Source organism: Ictidomys tridecemlineatus, chromosome 15, assembly GCF_052094955.1.
Source record: "Ictidomys tridecemlineatus isolate mIctTri1 chromosome 15, mIctTri1.hap1, whole genome shotgun sequence".
Classification (NCBI taxonomy): domain Eukaryota; kingdom Metazoa; phylum Chordata; class Mammalia; order Rodentia; family Sciuridae; genus Ictidomys; species Ictidomys tridecemlineatus.
This window is the reverse complement of record NC_135491.1, coordinates 8,544,586-8,568,724: the sequence shown is the minus strand read 5'-3', so window position 1 is coordinate 8,568,724 and position 24,139 is coordinate 8,544,586. Positions and strand designations below refer to the sequence as shown.

General features: G+C 52.4%; 1 protein-coding gene and 1 pseudogene across 9 annotated transcripts; one reads left to right on the top strand and one right to left on the bottom strand.

Annotated features, from left to right (window-relative positions):
• Positions 1 to 784: 784 nt before the first annotated feature.
• LOC144371121 (uncharacterized) lies at positions 785 to 5,037 on the bottom strand (annotated as a pseudogene). The gene is made up of 6 exons (XR_013431237.1): positions 4,943 to 5,037; positions 4,110 to 4,368; positions 3,964 to 4,017; positions 3,725 to 3,799; positions 3,526 to 3,624; positions 785 to 1,149 (listed from the first exon to the last, which is right to left on the bottom strand). The product of XR_013431237.1 is annotated as an uncharacterized LOC144371121 (transcript).
• Positions 5,038 to 8,028: 2,991 nt separating this feature from the next.
• LOC144370738 (uncharacterized) lies at positions 8,029 to 23,382 on the top strand. 8 transcript variants are annotated; one of them, XM_078031764.1, is made up of 6 exons: positions 8,029 to 8,183; positions 18,001 to 18,158; positions 18,453 to 18,589; positions 18,831 to 19,407; positions 21,764 to 21,912; positions 22,530 to 23,382. In XM_078031764.1, the coding sequence occupies exons 4-6, from the start codon at positions 19,308 to 19,310 to the stop codon at positions 22,911 to 22,913; spliced, it is 633 nt and encodes a 210-aa protein (XP_077887890.1). In that variant the 5' UTR covers positions 8,029 to 8,183; positions 18,001 to 18,158; positions 18,453 to 18,589; positions 18,831 to 19,307; the 3' UTR covers positions 22,914 to 23,382. The 8 variants fall into 8 exon arrangements, with proteins under 8 accessions (XP_077887890.1, XP_077887889.1, XP_077887891.1 ...); XM_078031763.1 differs by having other exon boundaries at positions 17,998 to 18,158; XM_078031762.1 differs by lacking the exon at positions 8,029 to 8,183 and adding an exon at positions 12,755 to 12,822 and having other exon boundaries at positions 17,998 to 18,158.
• The last annotated feature ends 757 nt before the right edge of the window (positions 23,383 to 24,139 follow it).

Sequence of the window (24,139 nt, the reverse complement as noted above, 5' to 3'; positions counted from 1 at the left end):
CCTCAGCATGGGACAGGCTTTGGAGAGTTCATTCATTTATTTCTGGTAACAGGGATTGAGCCCAGGGGTGCTCAACCACTGAGCCACACCCCAGCACTTTATTTCAAGACAGGGTCTCCCCAAGTTGCTTAGGGCCTTGCTAAATTGCTGAGGCAATCCTCCTGCCTCAGCCTCCTGAACCCAAGGTGCCCGGATGAAAGGTCTTAGAGGTAATAAGGTTTTCAAGGTGGGGATAAAGGGACCCCCATCACGACAGGTTTCCTTACAAGTGGACAGATGCCAACAGTGAGCAGAGGAAAGGTCATGTGAGGACACAGCCCAGTGGCCTCTGCCAGCCCAGGAGAGGCCTGCAGCCTCCTCCAAGTGAGACAAGGCATTTCTGTGACTTTAGTCCCAGTGGTGGTATTGTGACAGCAGCCCCAGCAAACCACACACAGAATACACAGGAGGCAGAGGCAGGAGGATTGCGAGTCCAAAGCAGCCTCAGCAACTTAGCAAGGCCCTAAGCATCTCAGGGAGACCCTTGTCTCAATTTTTTTCAAAAAGGGCTAGGGATGGGGCTCCATAGTCAAGTGCCCACTGGTTCAAGGTCTGCTACCAAAAAAGAATTCGGAGCCAGACAGATTCCTATGGAACAAAGGATGGTGGAGCAGGGATCTGTTAGCTTCATGTTGACCTGTCCCCTCCTCTGCTATAAAGTGCCTACCTGTCATCAGCAAAGCATCAGGGGACTGGAGGGGCTCCAGGGGAAAGACAGGACGCCAGGACAGATGAGGCTCTGCTGTTGGATTCACCCACTGTTTATTGGCCTGGGAAGGGCTGCACCCACCCGGCCCCACAGCTTCCCCTGAGGAAGGAGAGGGACAGGCCTCCTCCAGGAGCAGAGGGGAGGTGGGGGGTGCAGGGCAGTGTGGGGGCAGGGAAGTGTGGGCTCTCTTGGTGACCCCATGACAGGCATGAGACCACCTGTGTGGGCGTGGCTCCTGGAGGAAACACCTCACCCCACTCAGAGGCAAAGACCAGGGGTGTCGACTAGGCCCCGACCCAGAGGCTGCAAGGACATCGAGAAAAGACCAGGCGTCCCAGAGACATTTCAGTCCTTCCTGTCATGGAGCGTCTGCTGAGCGGGGCTGGGCCAAGGTCCCTGGACTGTGGAGAGAAGAGGCGGAGTGGGGAGCGGGTTGCAGGTTGCAGGTCCAGGTCAGCGTGACAAGGGTACACAGAGCTGCAGGCCCAGGGAAACAGGGTGCACAGGGAGGGACCGGCTGAGGGCCAGCTCTCACTGAGCCTGCGGAGAGGTGATGGGCAGCCACCTGCTGGCCTACAGAAAGCCTGGTGGCCCAGAGCCAAACCCATCTCCAGAGCCCGCCGCAACTCACACGTGGGGTTGTTTCTTGATACTGGGAAATGGACCCAGGAGTGCTTTACCACTGAGCCACATCCCCAGCCCCTTTTAGTCTTTGAGTCAGGGGTCTTGCCACATTGCTGAGGCTGGCCTCGAACTTGTGGTTCTCCTGCCTCAGCCTCCTGAATTGCTGGGATTGCAGGTGTGCACCACCTGGCTAACACACAGGTTCAGGGGGAGTCTTGCTTTGGTCCTGGGGCTTGCACCCAGGGGCACTCTGCCACTGAGCCACACTCCTATCCCTGCACCCCCTGCCCATCTTTTTCTCATTTTTTATTTTCAAAACAAGATCTTGCCAAGTTGCTGAGGCGGGCCTCGAACTTGCAACCCTCTTGCCTCAGCCTCGCTCAACCACAGCCACCTGTGCTAACACTGCTAGTGTCGCGGGCTCTGGGAGTGTGGCCTCAGCTTAAATTCTGGAGGGCCTGGAGACAAGGCCAGCCCTGTGTATGCACAGTCCCCAGTAAAAAGCTGGGACGCGATGGTGCCAGCGAGCCCCTGCAGCGCAAGAACTGGGGCGTGTTTTCAGCCATCTCGTCAACATGGCAGCTGGCACAATCAGCCTGCATCTGTCTGGGGGACAGGGCACAAGCTCCTGCCTGGCGACCCCTGCCCTCTGCCCCTCCCTAGGTAACCTGGAACCATGCAGAACAGCTGCTGGAGTTCTTCTGAATCCTTCCAAGGGTCCTGAAAACTAGAGCCACAGCACTGCCAAACAGGGGCAGGCGGTGGCCCTGGGGCAGGGCATGTGCTCAGCAGGTGGCAGGCCCTGGGTTCCACCCCCAGCACCAAAACAAACAAACAAACAAAAAAACCCAGTCCCTCTTCACAGACTTGCCTCCCCCCATTTCTTCCTTAGGCAAACCCACTTTCCTTTATGGGACATGAGTCATCTGTTGACTCACCCCCTGGAATCCAAGGGAGCCTCTGCCAGTGCTGACTGGAGGCGGGTTTAGTCAGAGCTGAGCACTCCACAGAGTTCCCCTCAAATCCCGCTGCGTGGCACCATCCCCGTCCCTCAGCCACTGTGGAACCAAGAAATTCGTTTCCAATGTGGGGGTGGGGGTGCTTCATGTCAGACCCACACAGGAGGCAGGATGCCACTGTCCTTCTGTAGTCACTACTTTAGATCTGCAGGTCCAAATTCAGAGTGGCCTCACTGCTCTGGAGCAGGAAGGTGGTGCACACCCGCAATCCCTGTGACTTGGGGGGAGGATCGCAGGTTCAAGGCCAGGCTTGGCAACTTGGCCAGACCCTGTCTTGAAATCAAAGGCTGAGGCTGAAGCTCAGTGGTAGAGCAGCCCTAGGCTCAGTCTCTAGTATAGGCGGGTCGGGAAAGGAGTGTCCCCAAAACCAGAACTTAGCCCTGGTCTGCACTGGTGAATGGTGCCCAGTCCTGGATGAGAAGGGGTTTGCAGCTCATCTGGAATGTACTTGAGGAAACTGAAACCAAACTCAAGAGGGCTCTGGAAAGCAGTCCATGTTCCAGAGGGTTATGGAAAGGGCTATGTGTTCTAGAAGGGGCTGGGCTGGAAGGAACTACCTGGCTCAGAGGACATAGGGAACTAGTTATCAGTCCTCCAGTTTGGGAACTGGTCTGCACAGTTCCTTGCAGCTGTGGGAAGGGGTGCCTGGGTTCAGGATATGCTGACAGCTGGTTCTGGATTTGATTCTACATTGCTCTAGGGGAGAAGGGAGTCCCTTCTGGGGCAGGTGATCACTTCTAGAGTTAGTGTCAGTTTCTAGAACATTCTTTGTCAGTTAGTTTCTTAAAGTGTTTGTGGGCCCACTCTGGAAAAGTCTCAGGTTCAGGGTCTAATAACTGATGATCAGGTTGAAAATACTGAGCACAGGAGCTGTGTTTCCAAATGTGCCTGTAACCTGGGCTGACAGTCACAGATAGTCACTGTTTCCTGGCAAAGGGACAAAATCCAGAGTGTCTCTTTAGTACCTTCTATTCCAAAGCCAGGAGAGCTGCTGAGGGCAGCCCTCAGCCGACTGCCAGCTCAGGAGTCATCCTGCACCACCCAGACCTTGTTTCCACTCCTCCTGCCCCGGGGACACCTGGATGCCCCATCTCGCAGATTGGTCCCAGGTCAGCGCCAGCCTGGGCCCCTCACCTCTGCCTTCAGGGCACTCTAGCCCTGAGCCAAGGCGGCTTTGATGGCAGCCACCAGCTTCAGAAACTTGCTCTCCGTGTCCACATAGCCATCACCTCTCTGGGGAGGGGAAAGAGAGAAAGGGTCGAGCTGGGACCCACACACCAGCCTCCGCCCCAGCCCTACTTGACCCCCAAACAAGACACACACAGAGATATACCTTCTTGGAGTGAACCAGCTTCCCGGCTACCATCACTTCAAAGAACCCGGTGACCTGGGGAGTCCCCTCGCCGCACTAAGCAGGGAGGACAGATTGGCGCTGGGTTGCCCTCTTGGAAACGCTTCCCCTTCCCAGGAAGTGAGGGGGGAGGGTGAAGGCTGTGGGGCTAAGCCACCTCCACCAGCACCAGACCCTCAGACAGACAAGGGGCCCTCCACGTCCACATCCCCGAGACTCACAATGTCCAGGCATCCGGGGAACTCATCTTCTAGCTTCTTCTTGAGCTGGAGATACTGGAAAGGGGGAGGAGATCAGAGCAGTGCCCAGCCAGCCCCCCAGATGCACTCCCCCGACTCAGGGTGCTTCCTGAGGGCCCCCGGCTTACCTTAGGCTTGTAGCCTCAAGCGCCACTGGTAGGTGAGTCCAAGTGAGGAGTTCCAGGACAGGCAGACAGGTGGGGACACAGGGAAAGCAGGCAGTAATGGCAGGACAGAGGGGACCAGGAAGAGAAGAGAATAAGACGGGCAGAAATGACCAAGCAGAAGAGACAGAGAAGGGAAGAAAGACACACGAACACCAGAGTGTAATGGGAAACAGCAGAGAAAAAGAGCCAAGCCAGGCAAAGGAGGAGAGGGAGGCCGCAGATGGGGTGACCAGATCACAATTATGAGGCGGGGAAGGCAACAGGGAAGAAAACGGAGGGCTCTGGGTTAGAACAAGAGCTGCATAAACAACATGCAACCTCGGCTGGGGCCCAGGCCCAGAGCACTGAAGGAAGCCCTGTCGCTCCTGGAACCTGAACACCTTCCAACACCCAGGATGCCATTTCCGGCTGGAATCTGGTGCACAGGCCTCCTGGGAACTCAAAATGTCAAGCGAGCTGTGCTTCTAACAGGCCATGGCATTCCCAAAACGGAGACCCACTGGATCCTGGGTGCGAGTCCAGATAATTAGGTCAGCCACCCAGGTTGGAGTGGCCCCCGTCTGAGCCAGGACCTCGACCTACTGCATTCCCCTCTCCCTGCCCCGTAAAATGAAGCTAGAATTCCCCTCCCTCAAAAGGTTCAGGGGGCAGTAGATTCATTGAACCGGTATTTATTAAGCACCTACTGCATGCTAGCATAGAATGAGGTGCCAGGGCAGATCCTCTGAGCGGAGGAAATAGGTTCAAAGGCAGTCGGGGCTGGTGTGCAGCGCTCCCTGGGCAGGAGCTACTACGTTCGCCCTCTTCGCATCACCGAAAGGGGAACTGTGGCCCGAGAAGAGGGGTTGGCAGCACGGGCACCCACGGGCACCGGCGCGAAGGTTGTCATTTGCGTCTTTATCTAAACCCAGGAAGGTGCAGGAGGCCGTCCTGACCCTGGGGAATCAGAGCTTAGCCGAGGGGTCAGTCCCAGGAGTGCACAGATCCACCGGACCAGCGGCCAAGCCCCTTGGCGTCTGCAGTGGCCACACACACGTCTCCGCTGGACCCTTCACAACCCGAGACGTCTTGCTCGTCCCAAATGGGGGTTCAACGCTCCGCGGCCCTCACCCCTCCTGGGGATGTGGCTCAAGCGGTAGCGCTTGCCTGGCATGCGCGGGGCTCTGGGTTCCATCCTCAGAACCATATACAAATAAAATAAAGATCATGTCCACCGAAAAAAAAAAAAAAATTTAGAATTCTCAATTTTCTCTCTCTCTCTCAAAAAAAAAAAAAAAAAAAAAAAGCCAAAAAGCACAAACTCCAAAAAGCAAACAAAACGAAAAAACCTTCCACTACCCTCATTAAGATGGCTTGGGCCAGATGGACCCGCCTGTCATACCAGTAGCTCAGGAGGCTGAGGCAGGAGGATCAAAGCCAGCCTCAGCAACTCAGTGAGATGCTGTCTGTAAATACAATGCAAAATAGGGCTGGGGAGGTATCTCAGTGGTGGAGAGCCCCTGAGTTCAATCCCCAGTACCCCCACCCTAAAAAAAAAAAAAAAAAAAAAAAAGATAGCTTAGAAAACTCAGCGTTTGAGTTTTCTCAGCCTAGCAGGTCTTGGCAGGAGCTGCCTCCTGGGCCAGGAATGTCTCTGCCCTGCCCAGAGGCCCTCCTCCAGGTCTCAGTCCCAACCTGATTTCCAGGGCAGACACATGGCACCTAAGCTGCGTGCCCTACACCCACAGGGGCCCGCCTTCCTGTTCTCCAGGGCACAGCGGGTATTAAACGCCATATGTATCCTTGTTGACCTGTTGGGCTCCCCAGCTCATCTCCCTGAGTTCAGAGGACAAGCTGGTCTCAGTCCCTGCTTTGTCCTTAAGAGCCCCAATAAATATAGGAAAACAAGGAAAAGAATAAAGAGTGAATGACATTTATTTTGGCTACCTTCCCCTTTCTGCCTCTCACTGCTAGATTTTGTCATCCCTCACTTAAAGCAAAGGGGACCTATTTTGGGGGGGATACCAGGGATTGAGGGGTACCAGGGATTGAGGGGTACTCAGCCACTGAGCTGCATCCCCAGCACTGTTTCGTATTTTACTTAGAGACAGGGTCTCACTGAGCTGCTTAGAACCTCACAGTTGCTAAGGCTGGCTTTGAACTTGGGATCCTCCTGCCTCAGCTCCTGAGCGGCTGGAATTATAGGCCTGTGCCACTGCGACCGGCTCAATAAATGTTTTCTAAGCCTGCTCTAAGAACGAGGGATGTGGCGGGAAGTAGGACACTAGAGGCTGGGGACACAGCTCTGAGGTACAGCGCTGGCCTGACATGCTGTGGCCCTGAGTCCCCTCCCGAGCACAGGGAAGAAGCCAGCAACCAGCAGCTCTGTTCTCATGAGGCCGAAGTCCTGCGTTCCGCTCAGAGAGACCAACAATAACACAAACCAGAATTTTTTTCCTTTTTTTTTCTTTTTTTGTGGTGCTGGGAATGGAACCCAGGGCCTTGTGCATGGGAGGCAAGCGCTCTACCAGCTGAGCTATAGCCCCAGCCCAGGTTTTTTTTTTTAAACCCAGGGGAGCTGTATGTACTTCAGAGCTCCATTCCCAGTCCCTTTTTTAAATCTTTGAGACTTAGGTCCTAAGGGTTTTTGCTAAATTGCCCAGGGTGGCCTCCAACTTGCAATCCTCCTGCCTCAGCCTCCACAGTTGCCGGAATGCAGGTGTGCACCACTGTACCCAGCCCAAAACAATCCTGTTAGATCCTAAGCATGAAATTCCCCGCAAGGAGGCGCAGTAATCCTGACCCTTGACATTCACATCCTTGCGTGGTCTCACAGTGAGCAGGGCTGACTGTGTAACCCAGAAAATATTGCAGAAGACCTGGGGAGCTTACACCAGAGCACAGGCTTAGCCGCTCAAAGACCTGGTCTCCACCCCATCACAAGGCTAGCTCTTGCCCTGAGGAAAACCAGTTGCCAGGGTCCTCAGGACACTCACACAGTCCTGCAGGACATCTGTGGGGCCTGTTGGCCTCCTGCCGACAGCCTGTGAATGAGCTCCCAGCAAAACTGTTTCCCCTGGGGCTGGGGCTGGGGCTCCGTGGTGGAGCACCTGCCTCGCATGTCTGGAGAACTGGGTTCCATCCTCAGCACCTCGTAAAAATAAAGATACTGTGTTTTCATCCACAACTAAAAAAATACTTAAAAACCAACAAAACCACAAAACTCTTTTCTCAGCCCCAGGACAAGCGGTCAAGTGACTTCAGTCCTGGTCCCTATCTGACTCCAATGTCATGAGACACCCAATAAACTGCTCCTGGATTCTTGGCCCCCAGAAACTACATAAGGTCATTGTTTATCGTTCCAAGCTGCTGACTTGCTGCTGATTGGGGGAAATTTTTTACACAGCACTAGATGGCTAATTCTCCAGTCTTCCTGAAGTGGCACCCCCTTTCTCCACAGAAGAGCCCTCTTCACCATGGCTGAATTCAGGACTGTCAGCAAAAGAGTGCATCGTAGATAAACTATTTTCGTGTCGCCCTGTTTATTTGGCCACTGGCAGAGAAGATACCAGCCCTCCAGGTGCTGGACACCCTGTCACTAGTTTTCACAAAGGTATCCAGTAGAGTACTTTGAAGAAATGTACAAACAAGGCCTCTGTCTGGCCTTGAGCTGGGCTTCACAGAGATGTCTACATTCCTAAGATAAGTTACAACTGGGCTCCATGGTAACAGCTGGCAGGGGAGGAAGGAGAGGGGAGAAGAGGCTCTCCCCTTCTCAGGTGCTGTCCTTGAAGGGTTAACTTGCCAGAACAGTGAGAGAAAAAGCTGCTTTTATGTGAACTTCTGCAGATGTGAACTTCTGAGCCCCTCCCCTTACACGCTGGGTATAAAACTCTGAAACTCCCTGAACTTGGGGTTCAGGAGATTGATTGAATACAGCAAAGGCTGTGCCCCCTGAACCTGGCTGCAGCCAAATAAAACTGTTTCCTGCTGTCTTCGGTGCCTTGCCTCGTTTGTCCCTACAACATTTTTGGCACCCCAGGTGGGACAGAGGAGGTAAGGAAGGCTATTGTGCCTCTCTTGTCTCAGGGGACCAGCTTCCCTGGGGTGATGGGGGACAGCGTTCCTCTTGGCACACCCAGGCCACTCTTGGCCTGAAGGGTGATCAGCTCACCCAGTGCCCTGGGGCTGCCACCCTGGAGCACAACGGGACCCACAGAATTAGGGTTTGGAGCACCGCCCAGCTGAACAGGTAGGACCCGGGTCCATTTGGTTTGCAGCCACCTGACGTCCCCTTCAGGCCTAAGTGGGTGGAAGAGAGGCCTGATCACCCTCTGCTGGGTCCCGAGTGCCCTCCAAATGGTTGGAGCTGAAATGAACCCAGGGAGTCACCAGAGTAGCCTCTGTTCGGGGTCAGTGAGCAGAGGGGACACCCACCGTGACTCCCTTTTCTGTTTGGTTTGGAATTGTTGGAATCTGGGCGGTATGGAAATCCTGTCCTGGCCATGTCTGTGGGAAAGTGTGGGAATGAGACGGACAAAGGGAAGGGTTCTGACCCAACCCGAGGGCCGAAGCCAGTGCAGAGTCCTGCTCCGCGGTTCTGTGGCCCCTCATACAGTCTATGGCGGAATTCCACCAACCAACGTCCAGGTGAAAGCTCCAGGTCGGGGTTGATTCCCACCTGCAAGGCTAAGAGGGCCCTAAGTCCCCGCGAGGGGAGCGGCCGGAGATGGACGAAGCGAGTCTTGTCCTAAGTGTGTTTTGTTCTCAGTGTGCGACACCGATGCAGGGTGGACCACGGGAGGCACACTAAGGAAACTGAGCCTCTGAAACGTGTGTTAGAGACCTTGAGGAAGGTTTTCCTGGTAACTGTGGGTGAGACTCACTCCACAAAGGTGGCACACTCTGTGAATTAGAGTGGCTACCCAAGACGTGGGCTGGCCACCAGAAGGACCTTTAGATGAGAGAGTCATTGCTGAGGTCCTTTGATTGTTATTGAAACCCCTGAACCATTTCTCTTACATGGATTGCTGTGAAGAGATAGTACAGAAACAGTCGCCTTGGCTGAGAGCCTGTCTAGATGGACAGTCCAAGCTGATGTCAGCCAGGAGCATGGTGGTCTCTAAGACCCAGCGGAAAGTAGCTAAACAGGAAACCTGACTAGGAAAGACAGGAAGGAACAGTTTTCCCCGTGGCCAGAAGAGGACCCGGGACCAACTTTGCCAAGACACTGGGACAGCAGACTGTCCCCTAGCCCCCTCGTCCTCAGAGGCAACAAATGATGGCCCCAGTACTGGCCATTCCGTCCTCGGTGATGTCCTCAGAGCCAGAGGCTTCCTAGGACCAAAGACTCTTCACCTCCCAAGATGAAGGTGGGAGATTTGTCCCGAGACCAGAGCCACAGCCCAGATGAGAACTCTCCAGATGCCCCCGCAAGGGACTAAGGACCTGCCCATGTTGACCAGAGGGAAATGCCTGAGGGGGACGAGGCCGTTTTGTGTGCGGCCTTTCTCCCCCCAGAGCTCATAAGCTGGAGGAATCCTGCTCCCTCCTCCACGGAGAAGCCCTGGGCCAGGACTGATCTGGGGCAGCCCATGATCCAGACCAGGGATGGGCCCAACAAGAAGAAGGGCTAAAGATAAAGAGAAGTCAAGAGGCCTCATAGGAAGTCTAAAAGAAAAGGGGAAAAAAATAATAAAACACACTGTCTGTGCCCAGGAGTTAGAAGGGATCGGAGCCAGCCCTGAGCCTGGCCTAAGCCAAAGGCATCTGCAGACAAACAGAGCCCAGATAAGCCTCCTGCTGCTCCAGCGTCTCCCTCTCGCACCCTCCATAGCCCTGAACTGGGCCCCACATCTGCCTAAGGCCCCTCTGCCCTATGACACTGGCAGCAATGATCAACAGAGATGTGCCCAACTGACTCAGAGCTAAATGTCCAGGCCACTGCCTCTGCTGTCCCTGTCCCTGCCCAGAGGTGCCCAAGGGAGGAGGGGCAACATACAAACTAGCAGCCGAAATGCAAGTTTGTCAATGAAAAAAATGCACAGGTGCAAGCAACAGGTGCAGCTTTTAGGGGCTAGGCTCAGAGAGCCCTTTGCCAAAAATTACAATCCTAGAGGACTTTACTGAGAAGTGTGCTCTGAGCTGATTAAGGTGGCCACCACAGTTTTCATCAGCCGAGATCCAGAGCCTCAAAGACAGTCAGACCAGAAAGATGAGGTGGAGGATGGATCACTTACAGCAGCCCTCACCACAAACCCAGAGGTCACTCCAAGGGGGTCTCACTAGAACAAAGCCGAGGGTCCAAATGTTTATAAGGAAAAAAAAAAGTGTGGCCAGACTAAAGGGGAAGCCTCCAATGGCCCCGGCGGACAAGCACCCACTGCCGTGCTCAAAAGCTAAGCCTTGAACAGAGAAGGAGCGAATGTTTTGGCCCCAGCCCCTCCTTTCGGTTTCTTCGACTTGCTCAGAAGTCGATGACTGACGAATATGGCAGGGTCCCAGAGACACAGACTGCATCAGATGCACGGGGGCCAGCGCCTCAGGAGGGCCCAGCTGCTGCAAGCCCCAAATGAACCCGGAATATGTTCATGTTAACAGCCAGGAGTGGGCCATAGGGCGCTCACTCCAAAAGGACCTGTCACCGGCTCCAAGCCACACGCTGTGAGCCACCAGCAGGAAGGAACACAGAGCCCCGTGCGCCCAGGCACCTGAACAAAACACAAGCGGGCAGCTCCTATATACAGTTAGAGCAGCTCCCACCTGACAAGAGGAGAAAACCACACAGAGAGCAACACCTAGGTGGGCACATGTGGCTGCCACACGGGGACCTGCACGGACCCGTACCGCTGCCCTCCAACCTTGGCAGATGGCCCACGGCGAGAGTGACATCGGTGCCTTTTATACAAATGGTGTCCCAGGTCATCAGCCTCTGCTAAGATTTACATCAGATTTAAGAGTTGGAGAATCCCAGCAGCCAACATCCTGCACCGGGAGATAACAAAAAAACAACAACAACAACAACAACAAAAAAACGTTTCTGCATCTTAAAGCGCCAGGGGCTCTATGTATGCCTCCTTTCCCTAAATGGCAGTTCTTCCCAGGGGCTGGAGTACACCATCATTGGGACAGCACTGGACTCTGACTTAAAAGCCCATATCTATCAAGAAAAAGGTCATATACTTTGGTTACCATCCGACTCAGCAACAGAACCAACAATAGAAACTGGGCCACAAAACAAACATGAGATCTGCTCAATTCCAGTCTATTCAACCTGCCACTGGACTAGAGAATACTTGGGGGCTACTAGGTTCAGACATGTACGGATCCCCAACTTTCAGTTATGACAAAAGCCGTCTATAAAGCCACAAAGGGGGGAGAACGAGATCCTCTGATGTGGGGGCCAACACAACAAAAGGCCTTTGAGGACATTAAACAAGCACTCACCAGTGCACCTGGATTAGGGCTCCCTGACCTCAGGAAGCCTTTCTTTCTGTATGTCCATGATTGGTCTGGAGTACCTATAGGAGCTTTGACTCAGATGCTGGGGACATGGCACCCTCTAGTGGCCTATTTGTCCAAACAGCTGGACTCTGTAGCCTAGGGCTGGCCACCTTGTTTATGGGCCCTTGCAGCCACAGCTCGTCTGGTGTTGGAAGCTGATAAACTGGCCATGGGACAAGAACTGGTTGTCAGAGTTCCTCATTCAATTTTGACATCGTTAAAATATAAAGGACATTATTGGTTGACTAATTAAAAAATGGTCAAATATCAGGGCATGTTATGTGAAAACCCATGTATCTGGGATGAGGTCGTCAGAACTCTAAACCCAGCAACTCTTATGCCCATTGGACCTGGACAACCTGATCACTAATATGTTGAGGTCATGGGTGAAGTGTTCTCCAGCAGACCAGACCTGGCAGACCAGCCTCGAAAGGGCGCTGATGCAGAGTACTTCACAGATGGAAACAGTTTCATAAAAGATGGGGTATGTTTTGCTGGGTATGCAGTGGTCACTCTGGACTCTACTGTTGAGGCAGAACCTCTGCCTCAGGGAACTTCAGGACAAAAAGTAAAATTTATTGCTTTGACTCAAGCACCTCAGTTGACAACAGGAGTCTTTTTAGATATTTACAGACTCAAATTCATGTCCATAGGGCCTTATGTAGGCTAATTAACTCAGGAGAAAAAAAGGGGGGGATATAATGGATAGGCAAGAAATTCTTAAACTTGTGGACCCAGTGTGGGCTCCCAGGAAGGCTGTGATTATATATTGCCGAGGTCATCAAAAGGGAAACACTGTGGTTTCTCAGGGCAACTGGAGAGCTGACAGAGAGTTCAGGTTAGCTGTCTGCAAGAAACGGAAAGAAAATCCAGTCCCAGGTTTAAATGCTGCCCTTCTGCCTGGCCGACTAGCTAACAGAAAGGGAGCCAACATACTCCCAACATGGAAGTAAGTGATTTAAGACTGAAAAAGGAAATTTTCTCCCAGGTGGATGATGGAGATTTTCTTTTTCTTTTTTCTCTTTTTTTTTTTTAAAGAGAGAGAGAGAGAGAGAGAGAGAGAGAGAGAGAGAGAGAGAGAGAGAGAGAGAGAGAGAGAGAATTTTAATATTTATTTTTTAGTTTTCGGCAGACACAACATCTTTGTTTGTATATGGTGCTGAGGATCGAACCCGGGTCGCATGCATGCCAGGTGAGCGCACTACCACTTGAGCCACATCCCCAGCCCTGATGGAGATTTTCTCATGGCCAGAATAGCCATCCCAGAGATTCTAGCCCCAGCCTTTATCAACACAGTTTCGCAGGAAAACGTGTTGGTCATACAGCACTTGAGACAGTTCCGAGTTGACATTTCTATGTCCCCTGCTCACAAGCAACACCTGGATGATCTGCAAACAATGTGAGGTTTGTGCTCACAACAATCCTTGTCAGGGGCCAAAACTCCCACCAGGAATCCAAACTATAGGAGGGACACCTTTTGAAGACTTGGAAGTAAACTTCACTGAACTTCCACGCTCACGGGGCTATAAGTAACTTGTTTTTTATATGTTCATACTCTCATGGGTGGAAGTCTTTCCCACCACACTGAAAAGGCTAGGGAGATACTAGGATGCGTCTCTGTGAAATTATTCCCAGATTTGGTGTCCCAATGATTATTGGCTCAGACAATGGGCCAGCTTTGGGGCAGAGATAATATGATTACTGACCAAGAGTGTAACGTCAGATGGAAGTTACTTACTGCCTATAGGCTGCAGAGTTCTGGTAAAGTTCAAGGGATGAACAGGACTTTAAGGCTCAATTGGGTAAGCTGTGTCAGGAGACTCACTTACATTGTGATGAACTGCTCCCTACTACACTGTTGAGGATTAGATCCACTCTCACTAGGAGGAATGGATTCTTTTCTTTTGAGATAATATATGGGACATTCCCCACCCCTTTTATTAGGGGACTACAGGGAGACTTAAGACAGACAGGAAAATTAACCCTGAGATGACAGCTTCAGGTCTTAGGGAAAACTTTACAGGTTCTCGACCAATGGGTTAGAGAAAGATTGCCAGTAAGTTTGACCCAGGTGCACACTCCTTCAAGCCTGGACATTGAGTCTGGGTCAAAGAATGGAATATTCACCCCCTGAACTTGTTTGGAAGGGCCCTTTCCCTGTCATTTTATCCACCCCAGCTGCAGTCAAGTTTGCAGAGACAGGTCCCTGGATTCACTACACCAGACTCACGCCTGCAGCTGCGGAATGGGAGTGCTCTCCAGATGCTGCTACAACATTGAAGCTGACCATCTTAAAGAAAAAGGAGCACTGGAGAAGCTTGAGGATCAGAAGGACAACAGCCCTACTCCAGTCACTCCGGAAGCTGACTGGTCTAAGCATGGATGAAGCTTGAGGAGACTACAGCCCTGTTTCAGCCACACAGGAGGGACTGGCTGATCAATGCCCCTTGAAAGATAAACTTCCCACCAGGACTCTTTCAACCTCTGAGATAGTTCTTATACTGTAATGCATTGCCACCCCTTGCTTCTAGATATATACACAGTTCTCTGTTTGCTTTTAGCTACTGGTTTGATAACAGTAACTCCTACTGACTGGATTCTGGGTAACAAAATTTCACTTATACTTTTTATCTTGCTTATATAAGTTTTCGAGGATTTGTTTGGTGTTATTAGTTTGGCTTTGTTAATTCATGCTGTTTAGCCTATGCTAACCAAATTGTTAGTCTATTATTTAGTCTGGTTTCCTTTGATAACCTTAAGGGATTCTGCCCTACTCCTATTCCAACCACGGAGATCATGTAAACCATGTGTCAAGCCAATCCATTATAAGAGATGGTAAAACATACATTTAGGACCTGTCCTACCAGAGGAATACTATAGATGGAAAGGAAAAAGGGGTGCATTGGAAAGAAACTTGATTTAGGAGGTCACCAATCTTGGGGTGAAGGTAACTGGCCACCCCAGAGGATTATTGCCACTTATGCTCCAGATACCTGGGCACAAAATGGCAGTTAAATCTATGGATCTCCTATTTACTTGTTAAACAGAATTATTCACTTACAAGCTGTACTAGAAATCATTATTAATCAGACTGCCACAGCCTTTGACCTCCTGGCCACACAATAGACCAGATGTGAGTGGCTAACTATCAAAACCACTGGGCATTAGATTACTTACTGGCTGAGGAAAGAATATATGTGGAGAGTTCAACAGCTCAGATTGTGGCATCCAAAAGGATGACAATAGACAAACAGTTAAGGATATAGCCAACAACTCAAGAGAACTAGCCCATGTTAGTTCAGACCTAGAAGGGCATGGATTTCCCAACATGGTATCAACCACCATAAACTACTGGGGGGTCATCTGGCATCCCAGGTATTTCCCTGTCTCATGCTGATTGGTGGCTGCTAGGGGGTGGCTATGGGTCCCCACCTAGCCTGACTGAGTCAGGGACACCTGGCACAGCAGATCTCTCCTGTTCTTTGTAGATAAACAACTCAGCAGGGTGGGTATGTGCCTAGGAGTGCTCTGTGGGTCTTTCCAAGGACAAGGTCATGCTCCTTCCTTGGTCAGGCTTTGCTCTGAGGTAGAGGCTGGTTTTTCAACAACAGGGAGTGAGTGGGGTCCTCCTCAGCAGAGGCAGACATCTACTTAGGAAAGTAAGGAACACACGTTCAGGGGACAATGTGGGCCATCTCCAGAGAGAGAGAGAGAGAGAGAGAGAGAGAGAGAGAGAGAGAGAGAGAGAGAGAGAGAGAGACAGCAGCCAGGTACAGTGGCACACGCCTGTAATTCCAGCAGCTTGGGAGGCTGAGGCAAGAGGATCACAAGTTTGAGGCCACCTCTGTAATTTAGCAAGATCCTGTCTCAAAAGAAAAAGGTCTGGTTCCTCAGGATCCTTGGGCTGATATGGTCTCCACTGTCTAACCCAACAGAGATCCTGGGAAGTCCCTTAAATTGTAGGTCACTCAAAATGGCTTATGTCTCTTTACTGGATGTATTTATTGGTGGGCTCCAAGACAGCGCCCAGGGTAATTTTCATAAGTGGGTGATTTTACAGTAACTCGAAGGTTTACAGAAATTGGCCAGTGACAGGCCTAAGGCAGGCAGCACCTCAGATTAAAATGACATTTCCATGTCCTTCCCATCTACCTATTTTTCCCACTTATCTCAAAAGCAATCATATTACTCCTATGGTCACAAAAGCATCTTTTCTTTTATCGGGGATTGAACCCAGGGGCACTTAATTACTGGACACATCCCCAGTGTTCATCTCCCACTGTCTTCTTAGCCAAGAAAGAAACACCCTTTCACTGATCAATCAGTGCAGGATCTTTCCCTTGGCTCTGAAAGAGAACCCAGAACCCCCCCCCCCCCCCAGTCACCCAAGACTGTCTCCAAAGGGTCCTGGGGATCCTGCAGAGAGCTAGGCCCAGAGGGGTTCTTGGCAGGGAAGGTAGAACAGATCTCAGCACACACCAGGCAAAGGCAGACAGGGAGGTTTATCTGGGAAGTTCAGGTTCATTCAAGGGAGGATGGGGGCAATCTCAAGAGGGTCGCCTTTGGATAAGACAAGGAATGGGCTCTCAGGGGAGAAGGCCGGCCACCTCCAGGGAGAGAGGGCAGCCTGTGGTGTGGGTGTTCATACTTGCAGAGGCCAGTGCCAGGGGCTGGACCCAGGTGGAGGTGGGGTGGGGCTGCACACTTTAATACTGGTTTCCCTCATTTATACCTGCCCTCAGGTTGTGGGGGGAAGGGCTGGCCACTCAGGAGCTATAATGGCTCCTGGGTGCTTCCTGCATTTCAATGTCTTTGAGGTGTTTCCTTTAGATGCAGCAACTCTCTGGGTGTCCCAAATCCCTGTCTCCTTGGGGCTCAAAATCAGAGACTGAAGCTGTTTGACAGCAATGCAGGAGGCTCTGGGGTTCAAGTGGCAGGCCAAGCTCAGCAATTTAGCAAGGCCCTAAGCAATTTAGAGAGACCCTGTCTCAAAGTAAAAAAAAAATAGGAAGGGCTGAGGATGCGGCTCAGTGGTAAAGCACCCCTGGGTTCAGGGCCCTGTAGCAAAAGAAAAAGAGAAAAAGGGTTAGTTGCTTCCTTCTGGTGACATTTCTGCCAACTTGGTTCTTACCTGTTTTGCTCCAGCAGATTCCAGCCAGAGGACCTCCCTCCATCCACTGGCACCTGGAAATGGGGCCAGGAGGAAGGATTTGAAGGAATGCCTCCCCACCAGCTATTCCAAATGGTCTCTGACTCTCTGTGTTGCCAAGGGCCAGTCCTTGTCCCATGTCAATCCAATAACGAGGATAGTTTGGAGAAAAAGGGAAAAGAAGGTTTACTGTTTTGGGAGCAAAGAAACACAGGGGACACTCCTGTCCCAGAGGTTGGGATTCTGCCCATCCGCAGGAACAGGGGGCTTTTTAAGAGGTGACTCAAAGGCTCCATTCCAGGGCTCCCTGATGGAGCTGGGATTCACCTGTCAATGTGAGAGAGGCATTTCTGAGACCTTTCCCCAAAGTCTGCATTACTGGGTTCCTGTGGTGGGTGTGTGCTCAGAGAGAGATAAATGAGCCTCAAATGGAGAAGAAAGGTGATCCTGTTTCCCTGAGATTAGGGAGGGGAGAGATTAGGGAGGGGTGAGATTAGGGAGGAGCAGGGGGAGGGGAAGAGACCGAAACAGTCCATTGCCGCAGTCTGGCTGGGCACAAAATCATGAGCCACTCACAGCTTTGTAGATTCAAACAGCAATTCTTTATTCCCGAACTCACACAGGCCCTCTACAAACACGTTCTGGGGAAATCCAAGTTCTGTTGCAAAATTCACGTACTCTACCAGGCTTTGAATCCCAAATACTTTCTGAGTTCCATGAGAACTCAATGGGAACTCAGGCAGCAGGATACGCCCTATTCCCAGCAGGAATAACCTTTAATCTGGAACCGCCCTAAACCCAGATTGTTCTAAACCAGGATCGCCCTAAACCCAAGGAGCCGGATACTCCCTAAAACCTGATCCGCCCTAATCCAGTAGGATCCTCCTTAAACCAGGATCCACCCTGGCCCTTGAGCAGGGTCACCTTTCTCAAACATACATGCAATGTCACTTCAAATGTCCATTTCCACGAGTCCTTCCTCTAAGCAACATGGGGTACGCTGGCAAGGAGATTTCGATGCGTCATTCCTACTTGGCAATGGCTCTCAGCAGTCCATTTCAAAAAAACACTTGCCAGGGCAGAGCTGGCTTTGAGCTCACAGTCCTCCAGCTTCAGCTTCCCAAGTTCCAGAGATTATAGGCATGCCACTGCACCTGGCCACAGTGTCCATCTTTGAGGGCCAGGACTTTGTTTTCATGGTCACCACTTTGTTCCCAGCAGGTACATGAAGTGTGGAAAGGGGTGAGGCGAGGAACAGTGGCAGTTTCTGTGCTGGGACTGAAGTGGGGACTCCAGCAGCTAGGCAGACACTCTACCTGGGTGGTGTCTCCAGCCTTGGGTGGGGCGTATCCCAGCAGGACACTGAGCAGCAGTATTAGGTAAGGAGACAGACCTGTCCTAAGAATCTGTAAATGTTTCATGTCATTTTGAACTTGGTTGAGTTATTTTGAGGTCCCTGGTCTGTGACCCCCTCATCAGTCCCCTTCATCCGAGGCCAGGAGGGACAAGGTCCGCCAGCATGGTGATGAACCCAGCCTAATTCCCTCCTAGATCGGGAGTCACCTCTTCACAAAAGTTAATTTCTCTTTTACTATAAATTACTGTGATTTCTAAACTTGCATGGAATGCCTGCCCGAGCCTGGAACTCACCATGCCTGGCTTCCCCTGACCAGATACCACGCCCTCTGAAACCTCAGCTGTGCCTCAGAAATTCTGACGTTGGACCCCAGTTCACTCCCTCAGTGCTGAACCCTGAGACCACTAACCTACTGCCTGCCTTTGGGTTATGCTTGTCAGAATCCTGCTCTCTGTAAGTTCTCAAGACACCCCCTTTGGGACTTGTAGTGCTGTAAAGCTGTGCTCCTAGAGAGCTGGGGGGCTGTTCTCTCACCCACGGGTTTCTGGAGAGACAGTCCCGGCTGGTTGGAATCACAAGCTTGCTTTAATGTATTTTAAATTGGAGTTGGGGGTCTTTCCGTGGTGGTTGAACGATGGCTGGATCAAACCCAGGGGCCCTTCAGAACCCTGAAGCCCACTTACTCCACCCCCAGGAGACCTGGGCAGCCCTCCCTGGGCACACCCCTGAGCCCCCAGCCCCAGGGCAGAGCAGCCCAAGCCAAGGTCACAGCCTAGGCCTGCAGCCTGCAGCTTGGAGAGTGGAGTGTGTCCTTGGGGGACCTGGGAGGAGGCTGGGGGCTCCCCAGGCTGGAGCAGCAGTGACTGGAGTGGGCTCAGGTAGGTGGGTGTGGACCAATTCCCTGGCCCTAAACAGGTGGGGCTCCAGCCCGGGCAGGAAGGAGGACACCCTGGGAAGTGGCTGGAGAGTGGCTGAGGCTGTGTGGGTGGGTCCCGTGGTTCCCGCACAGCAAGCCCCAGCTCCTGGGGGAAGTTGGAATCCAGCAGGGAAACCCCTCCCAGGGCGGGCCCGGGGGGCGGGGGAGGTGGGCTGGGCCAGCCTGCAGGGGGGCTATTTAAGCCCGGGGTCTTGAGCGTTTAATCCCTGTCCTCTGAACTGGGCCTCCGCTGCCATGGGTGGCATCGCTGTTGTGGATGAGATGGAAGGAGTGGTCGCTGCCGTGAATGACATCGTTGTCAAGGATGAGATGAAAAGAATGAGCGATACACTGGGTGAGTTAGTTGGGCCGCGGGGGCCTGTGCTGGGTGGGATGTCCCAGGAGAAGGGCTGTGTCTGAAGGAGGGTCCAAGGTGGAGTTCCTGGAGAGTAAGGGGGCTCTGTTTGGGACGAGCGGGTTTTTTTTTTTTTTTTTTTTTTTTTTTAAGAGAGAGTGAGAGAGAGAGACAGAGAGAATTTTTAATATTATTATTTTTTTTAATTCTCGGCGGACACAACATCTTTGTTGGTATGTGGTGCTGAGGATCGAACCCGGGCCGCACGCATGCCAGGCGAGCGCGCTACCGCTTGAGCCACGTCCCCAGCCCCACGAGCGGTTTTCTTGGCAAAAAAACTCCAACGTGCGCCATTCAAAGCACAGGCTTCATGAATGAAGGCTCATTATGGGAGGAACCTTCAGGGAGTTTGAGACAGACTCTAATTACCTTCAAACCAGCTTCACCTAGCTCCAGTCTCCAGCTACTTATTAAGAGTAGCAAGGTTTATTAAAGATGAGAGAGAGAGAGAGAGAGAGAGAGAGAGAGAGAGAGAGAGAGAGAGAGAGAGTCCAGGGAGTGGACTTTTATTGGGGAACAAAACTCTGGGGAAAATCCCATCCAATGAAGATTAAGGGGGCAGTGTCTCAAGGTCAGGGGTGAAGATTGGGTCTTTGGGGTACAAGTCCTGAGAAGGCTGGGGAAGCTCTGTACCCAAGATGTGCCTAAGCGCCTCCCTCCCAGCCAGGGAGGTAACTCAAATCACGCGCCAGGATGGCCTCCCACAAGAAGGGAGAATGGAGCCAGTCTCTAGCGGGAGACGTCCTTTGGGGGTTCCCAGCTCTTTTTACAGGAAACTTTGTAGCAGGGTTTTGTGAAGGGCGTATAATCCCAGCAACTGTGGAGGCTGAGGCAGGAGGATTGGAAGGTTGAGGACAGCCTCAGCATTTTAGGGAGGCCCTAAGCAACTTAGGGGAGACCCAGTCTCAAATGGTTAAAAAGGCTGGGCATGTGTCTCAGGCTCAAAAGCTCGCCTGGCTTCCATCCCCAGTAGTTAAGGAAAAACTAAAGTTGGGGAGAGGTGGGTGCAGAGACCTAGGACTGGTGTCCGTCCTCTGCTCTCAATTGGCTGGTGCTTCAGCTGGGACTGGCTTCCTTACCTATGAATAGACAGTGACACGAAGTTCCCTAAATTATAGCGTCCTCAGATCTCATGTCTGTCTTGGCTGGATCTACTTATGGGAGGGAGGAATAATGGGTAGATCTGCAGGGCTTCAGGAATCTGGGAGCGAGGTGTGTGTCAGTGGAAATGTCCCCCAGCCCTTCCTTTCTCTCCTTTGGCTTTGTCCCTTCTGTCCCCCTTCAGCTAGGGGGAGGTGTGCTCTGTGGCTGGGCTGTGGAGTGTCCACCCAGAGAAGAGCACAGCTTGTCCAGGGGGGCTTCTGCCCTGCAGAGCGGGGAGGCCTGAGCCCCACCTGGGAGCTTGGTCTTGGTGATGGCAGAAGCCGTGGGTGGCCAGGGGACTCGCAGGCAAGACTTTAACCTGGGCTACCGAGAAGGGGAGCCTGCGCTGACCCCAGAGGCAGGACAGCTCCCCAGCTCAGAGCCTGCTGTTTGGGAGGGCAGGGGCTGAGGGGAGGATGGCCGTGTTCAGGTGCGGTTTAAAGGTGTGTTCTCCCTTGAGGTGGCCAGAGGGGAACACTGAGGAGGGTCCTTTGAGTCCTGGCAAGAGCCTCCTGGTTTCTGAGCCTGAGGGCAGTTTACCAAGGCTCTGTGACCTGGCTGGGGAGGGAGCAGTCTGGGGCTGAGTGCTGTCAGGCCATGAGTTAAAGACCAGAGTGCATTTCCCTTTGGTCTCAGTGTCTCAGTGTCTCAGACCACTTTGCTGAGGCTGGCTTTGATCCTCTTCCCTCAACCTCCCAAGCCCCTGGGACTACAGAGGGCCCCACACAGGGCTCAGATGTGGACTCTGAGGTGAAGATGTGCATTGGTGCCTGAGCAGAGCTTGGGCCCAGTGGCCCCGGAATGTGCCTTTAGCCCTGGGATGGGGAGGGCAGAGGCTGGGGAGGGCAGAGCAGGCGGGAGGCCAGGCCCAGTGCTCTGGGGTGAGGGCCCTTCCTGGCCTGCCCCCCTGGGCTGAGGGTCCTGAGAGCACAGCAGCCCTTTCCAGGCCCATCTCAAAGCTGGCGAGGGGCAGGGCTGGGCTGGAAGGCGGAAGCCAGGTCTGACCCTGGGGCTGGTCCAGGTGTCACTTCCTGTCCGCTGTGCTGCCGCCCACCTTGCCAGCTGAGTCCCTGTGGCCCAGGGGAGGGCAGTGTCAATGGGGGGTGGCTGGGGATGGTCTGTGGGGCTTCTCTGATTTTCTTCTTTCTCCCAGAGCCTTTGGCATCGAGTGGGACTATTTTGATCCTCAGCAAGGAGCAGGTGGAGAAGCTGGAGGAGTACTTCCTGAAGGACCCCTTTCCATCCCACAGTACCCTGGTGGCCCTGGACTCCCACCTTGACCTTGAGGAGAAACACATGCAGGTGGGACTCAGGCTCCACACCCCTACCTTGTGGGGCAGGGGAGGGCCTGCACTGCTGGCTGGGCCATGTCCCACGCTCCCTCTGCAGAAGCCTGGGGCACACAGGGGCCTAAGCTACCCTGGGTCCTCCTGGGCTCTGGCTGGACCCCAAGCTCAGCTGCCTTTTGTGCTGCACAACTTTGATCAGCCCAGATGGCTGCCCGGTGCCCTTCCAGGACCCAGACCCCAGCACCCTCTAAACCCGAGGATCCCCTGGCAGAGCCCCCCCATCCCTGGGCTCTGGGTCCTCTCCCTCTGGGTATCTCCTCCTTGCCTTTGACCTCCAGAGCCCAAGGGCCCTCTCTGTTTTGGTTCTCATTTTGCAGAGCTGGGCACAGAACCCAGGGCCTTGGCTCCCAATGTCAGACCAACTCCCCACCACCAAGCTGGCACCCTGCCCTTTATTGGATGACCCAGGGTGGCCTGGAGCGCACCATCCTGTTTCAGCTGCCCAAATGTCTGGATTAGAGGCACATGCCCTGTGCCCAGCGCCCCCACTCACATGCACCTTCCCACCTGGGGCCCAGGCAGGTTTGAGAAGTCCCTCTACATCTTTCTGTGTCTCCTTTGTCTCCCCAGGATTGGTTTAGTGTGGAACGTAAGATAACTCATAAACGAGGCTATCATCTGTATGCACGAGGCTATCATCCATATGCAGGACCCTTCCATCGGCCCTCACACTCATCCTGCACCCACTCATCCTCGGCAGGCCCATCCTCGTCCAAATTCTGTTGTTTATGCCCATCCTGCAAAGATAACCACTCTCCCAGCTCCAGGAGACCCAGAAGGTTCTCTATTCAGGTCCAGGCTTGTGGGAAACTCCAGGGCGGTTCCCAGCAGAGTTCCTGGCCCCTGAGGGGAGTGGAAAAGGAACTAGAAGCCACCTTGAAGAGACTCTCTACTGTAGCAACCGAGGTCTGTGACCTTGAAGACACAGACAAATCAGGTCCAGGGGATTTCTGAGTGGATGGGGGTCCTGCACCTGCCCCATTCCACAGGTCCCTCAGGTCCTCTCTGGCTACTATTCATCACCTGTTATGAGTCACCTGGGAGTGTCTGGGTCTCCAGAGTGGAATGGGTGTTCCTGGGTGCACTTCCTTCCCTTGATGCTGCCCCCGCCCCTACGTTTATGGGGGTCTTGGTCTGCAGCCCAGTGCAGCGGTTGCCTGCATCTCCAAGGACCTTCATTCCAAGGACCTCTGCTCTCCCACAAGGATTTCCCCTCAGTCTCTGTTGAGCGGCACCCACATCAGATCCCCACCCCCAGCTGCATTTTTAGAGTCCATATCCAATCCAATTCCATCATTTTGAAATAGTTTGGAGCTTTGTCTTAATTTAGGTATTTTTTCCCTCTTTGCTGTGTTACTTGTTTGAGATTATTTTTCTGCTGATTTTCCTCGATTTTCAATAAAGTTTCTTTTGCTTCAGTGAATCTTGCAGTTAGTATTCTTTTTTTTTTCATAATGCAAAGAAAGGACCACCAACTCCAATTTGAATCAAACTAAAGCAAGCTTGTAATTCCAGCTAGCCAGGACTGTCCCTCTCCAGAAATCCATGGGATAGAAGACAGTTCTCCAGCTCTCCAGAGCGCAGCTTTATAGCACAGGAAGTTGCAAAAAGGTTGGTGTCTGGAGAATGTACAGACAACAGGATTTTGACAAGCATAACACAAGGCAGGTAGTAGGTGAATGGTCTACATGGTTCACCACTTAGGGAGTAAATTTAGATCCCAACATCAGGATTTATGAGACACCATTAGGGTTTCAGAGAGGGCTGCTATCTGGCCAGGGGTTCTAGGCCTGGGTGAGTTCAAGGCACGGGCAGGCATTCCAAGCAAGTTTAAAACAACCAAATACAGCCAGGCTAAATAGAAATCCTCATATTTTATGGAAAATAGAACTGAATATTATAACTTTGACAAGATTGCTCCTGACCTAGAGGGAATTGGGATGGGCTTATTACTAACAAACTTTGTCTTAATTTCTTTTCTTTGTGGTTCTGGGGTTTGAGTCCAGCGCTTCCTGCATATCAAGGAGGAGTCCACCACTGAGCTGCATCTAAGACCCTGGAAATCCATTTTCTTTAAATCACTTCTCATCAGACTTGTTTCTGCTTCCTTTTATTGCTTGAAGCAAATTCCTTTCTTTTTGTGGTAGAATAATAAGCATTTAAAGTAAAGGCCAAAAGGC

Coding starts and splice junctions, on each gene's coding strand:
- LOC144370738 (XM_078031765.1), top strand. CDS start 19,308: ATGGGTGGCATCGCTGTTGTGGATGAGATGGAAGGAGTGGTCGCTGCC. Junction 19,408..21,763: donor AAGAATGAGCGATACACTGG/GTGAGTTAGTTG, acceptor TCTTTCTCCCAG/AGCCTTTGGCATCGAGTGGG. Junction 21,913..22,529: donor TTGAGGAGAAACACATGCAG/GTGGGACTCAGG, acceptor TTGTCTCCCCAG/GATTGGTTTAGTGTGGAACG.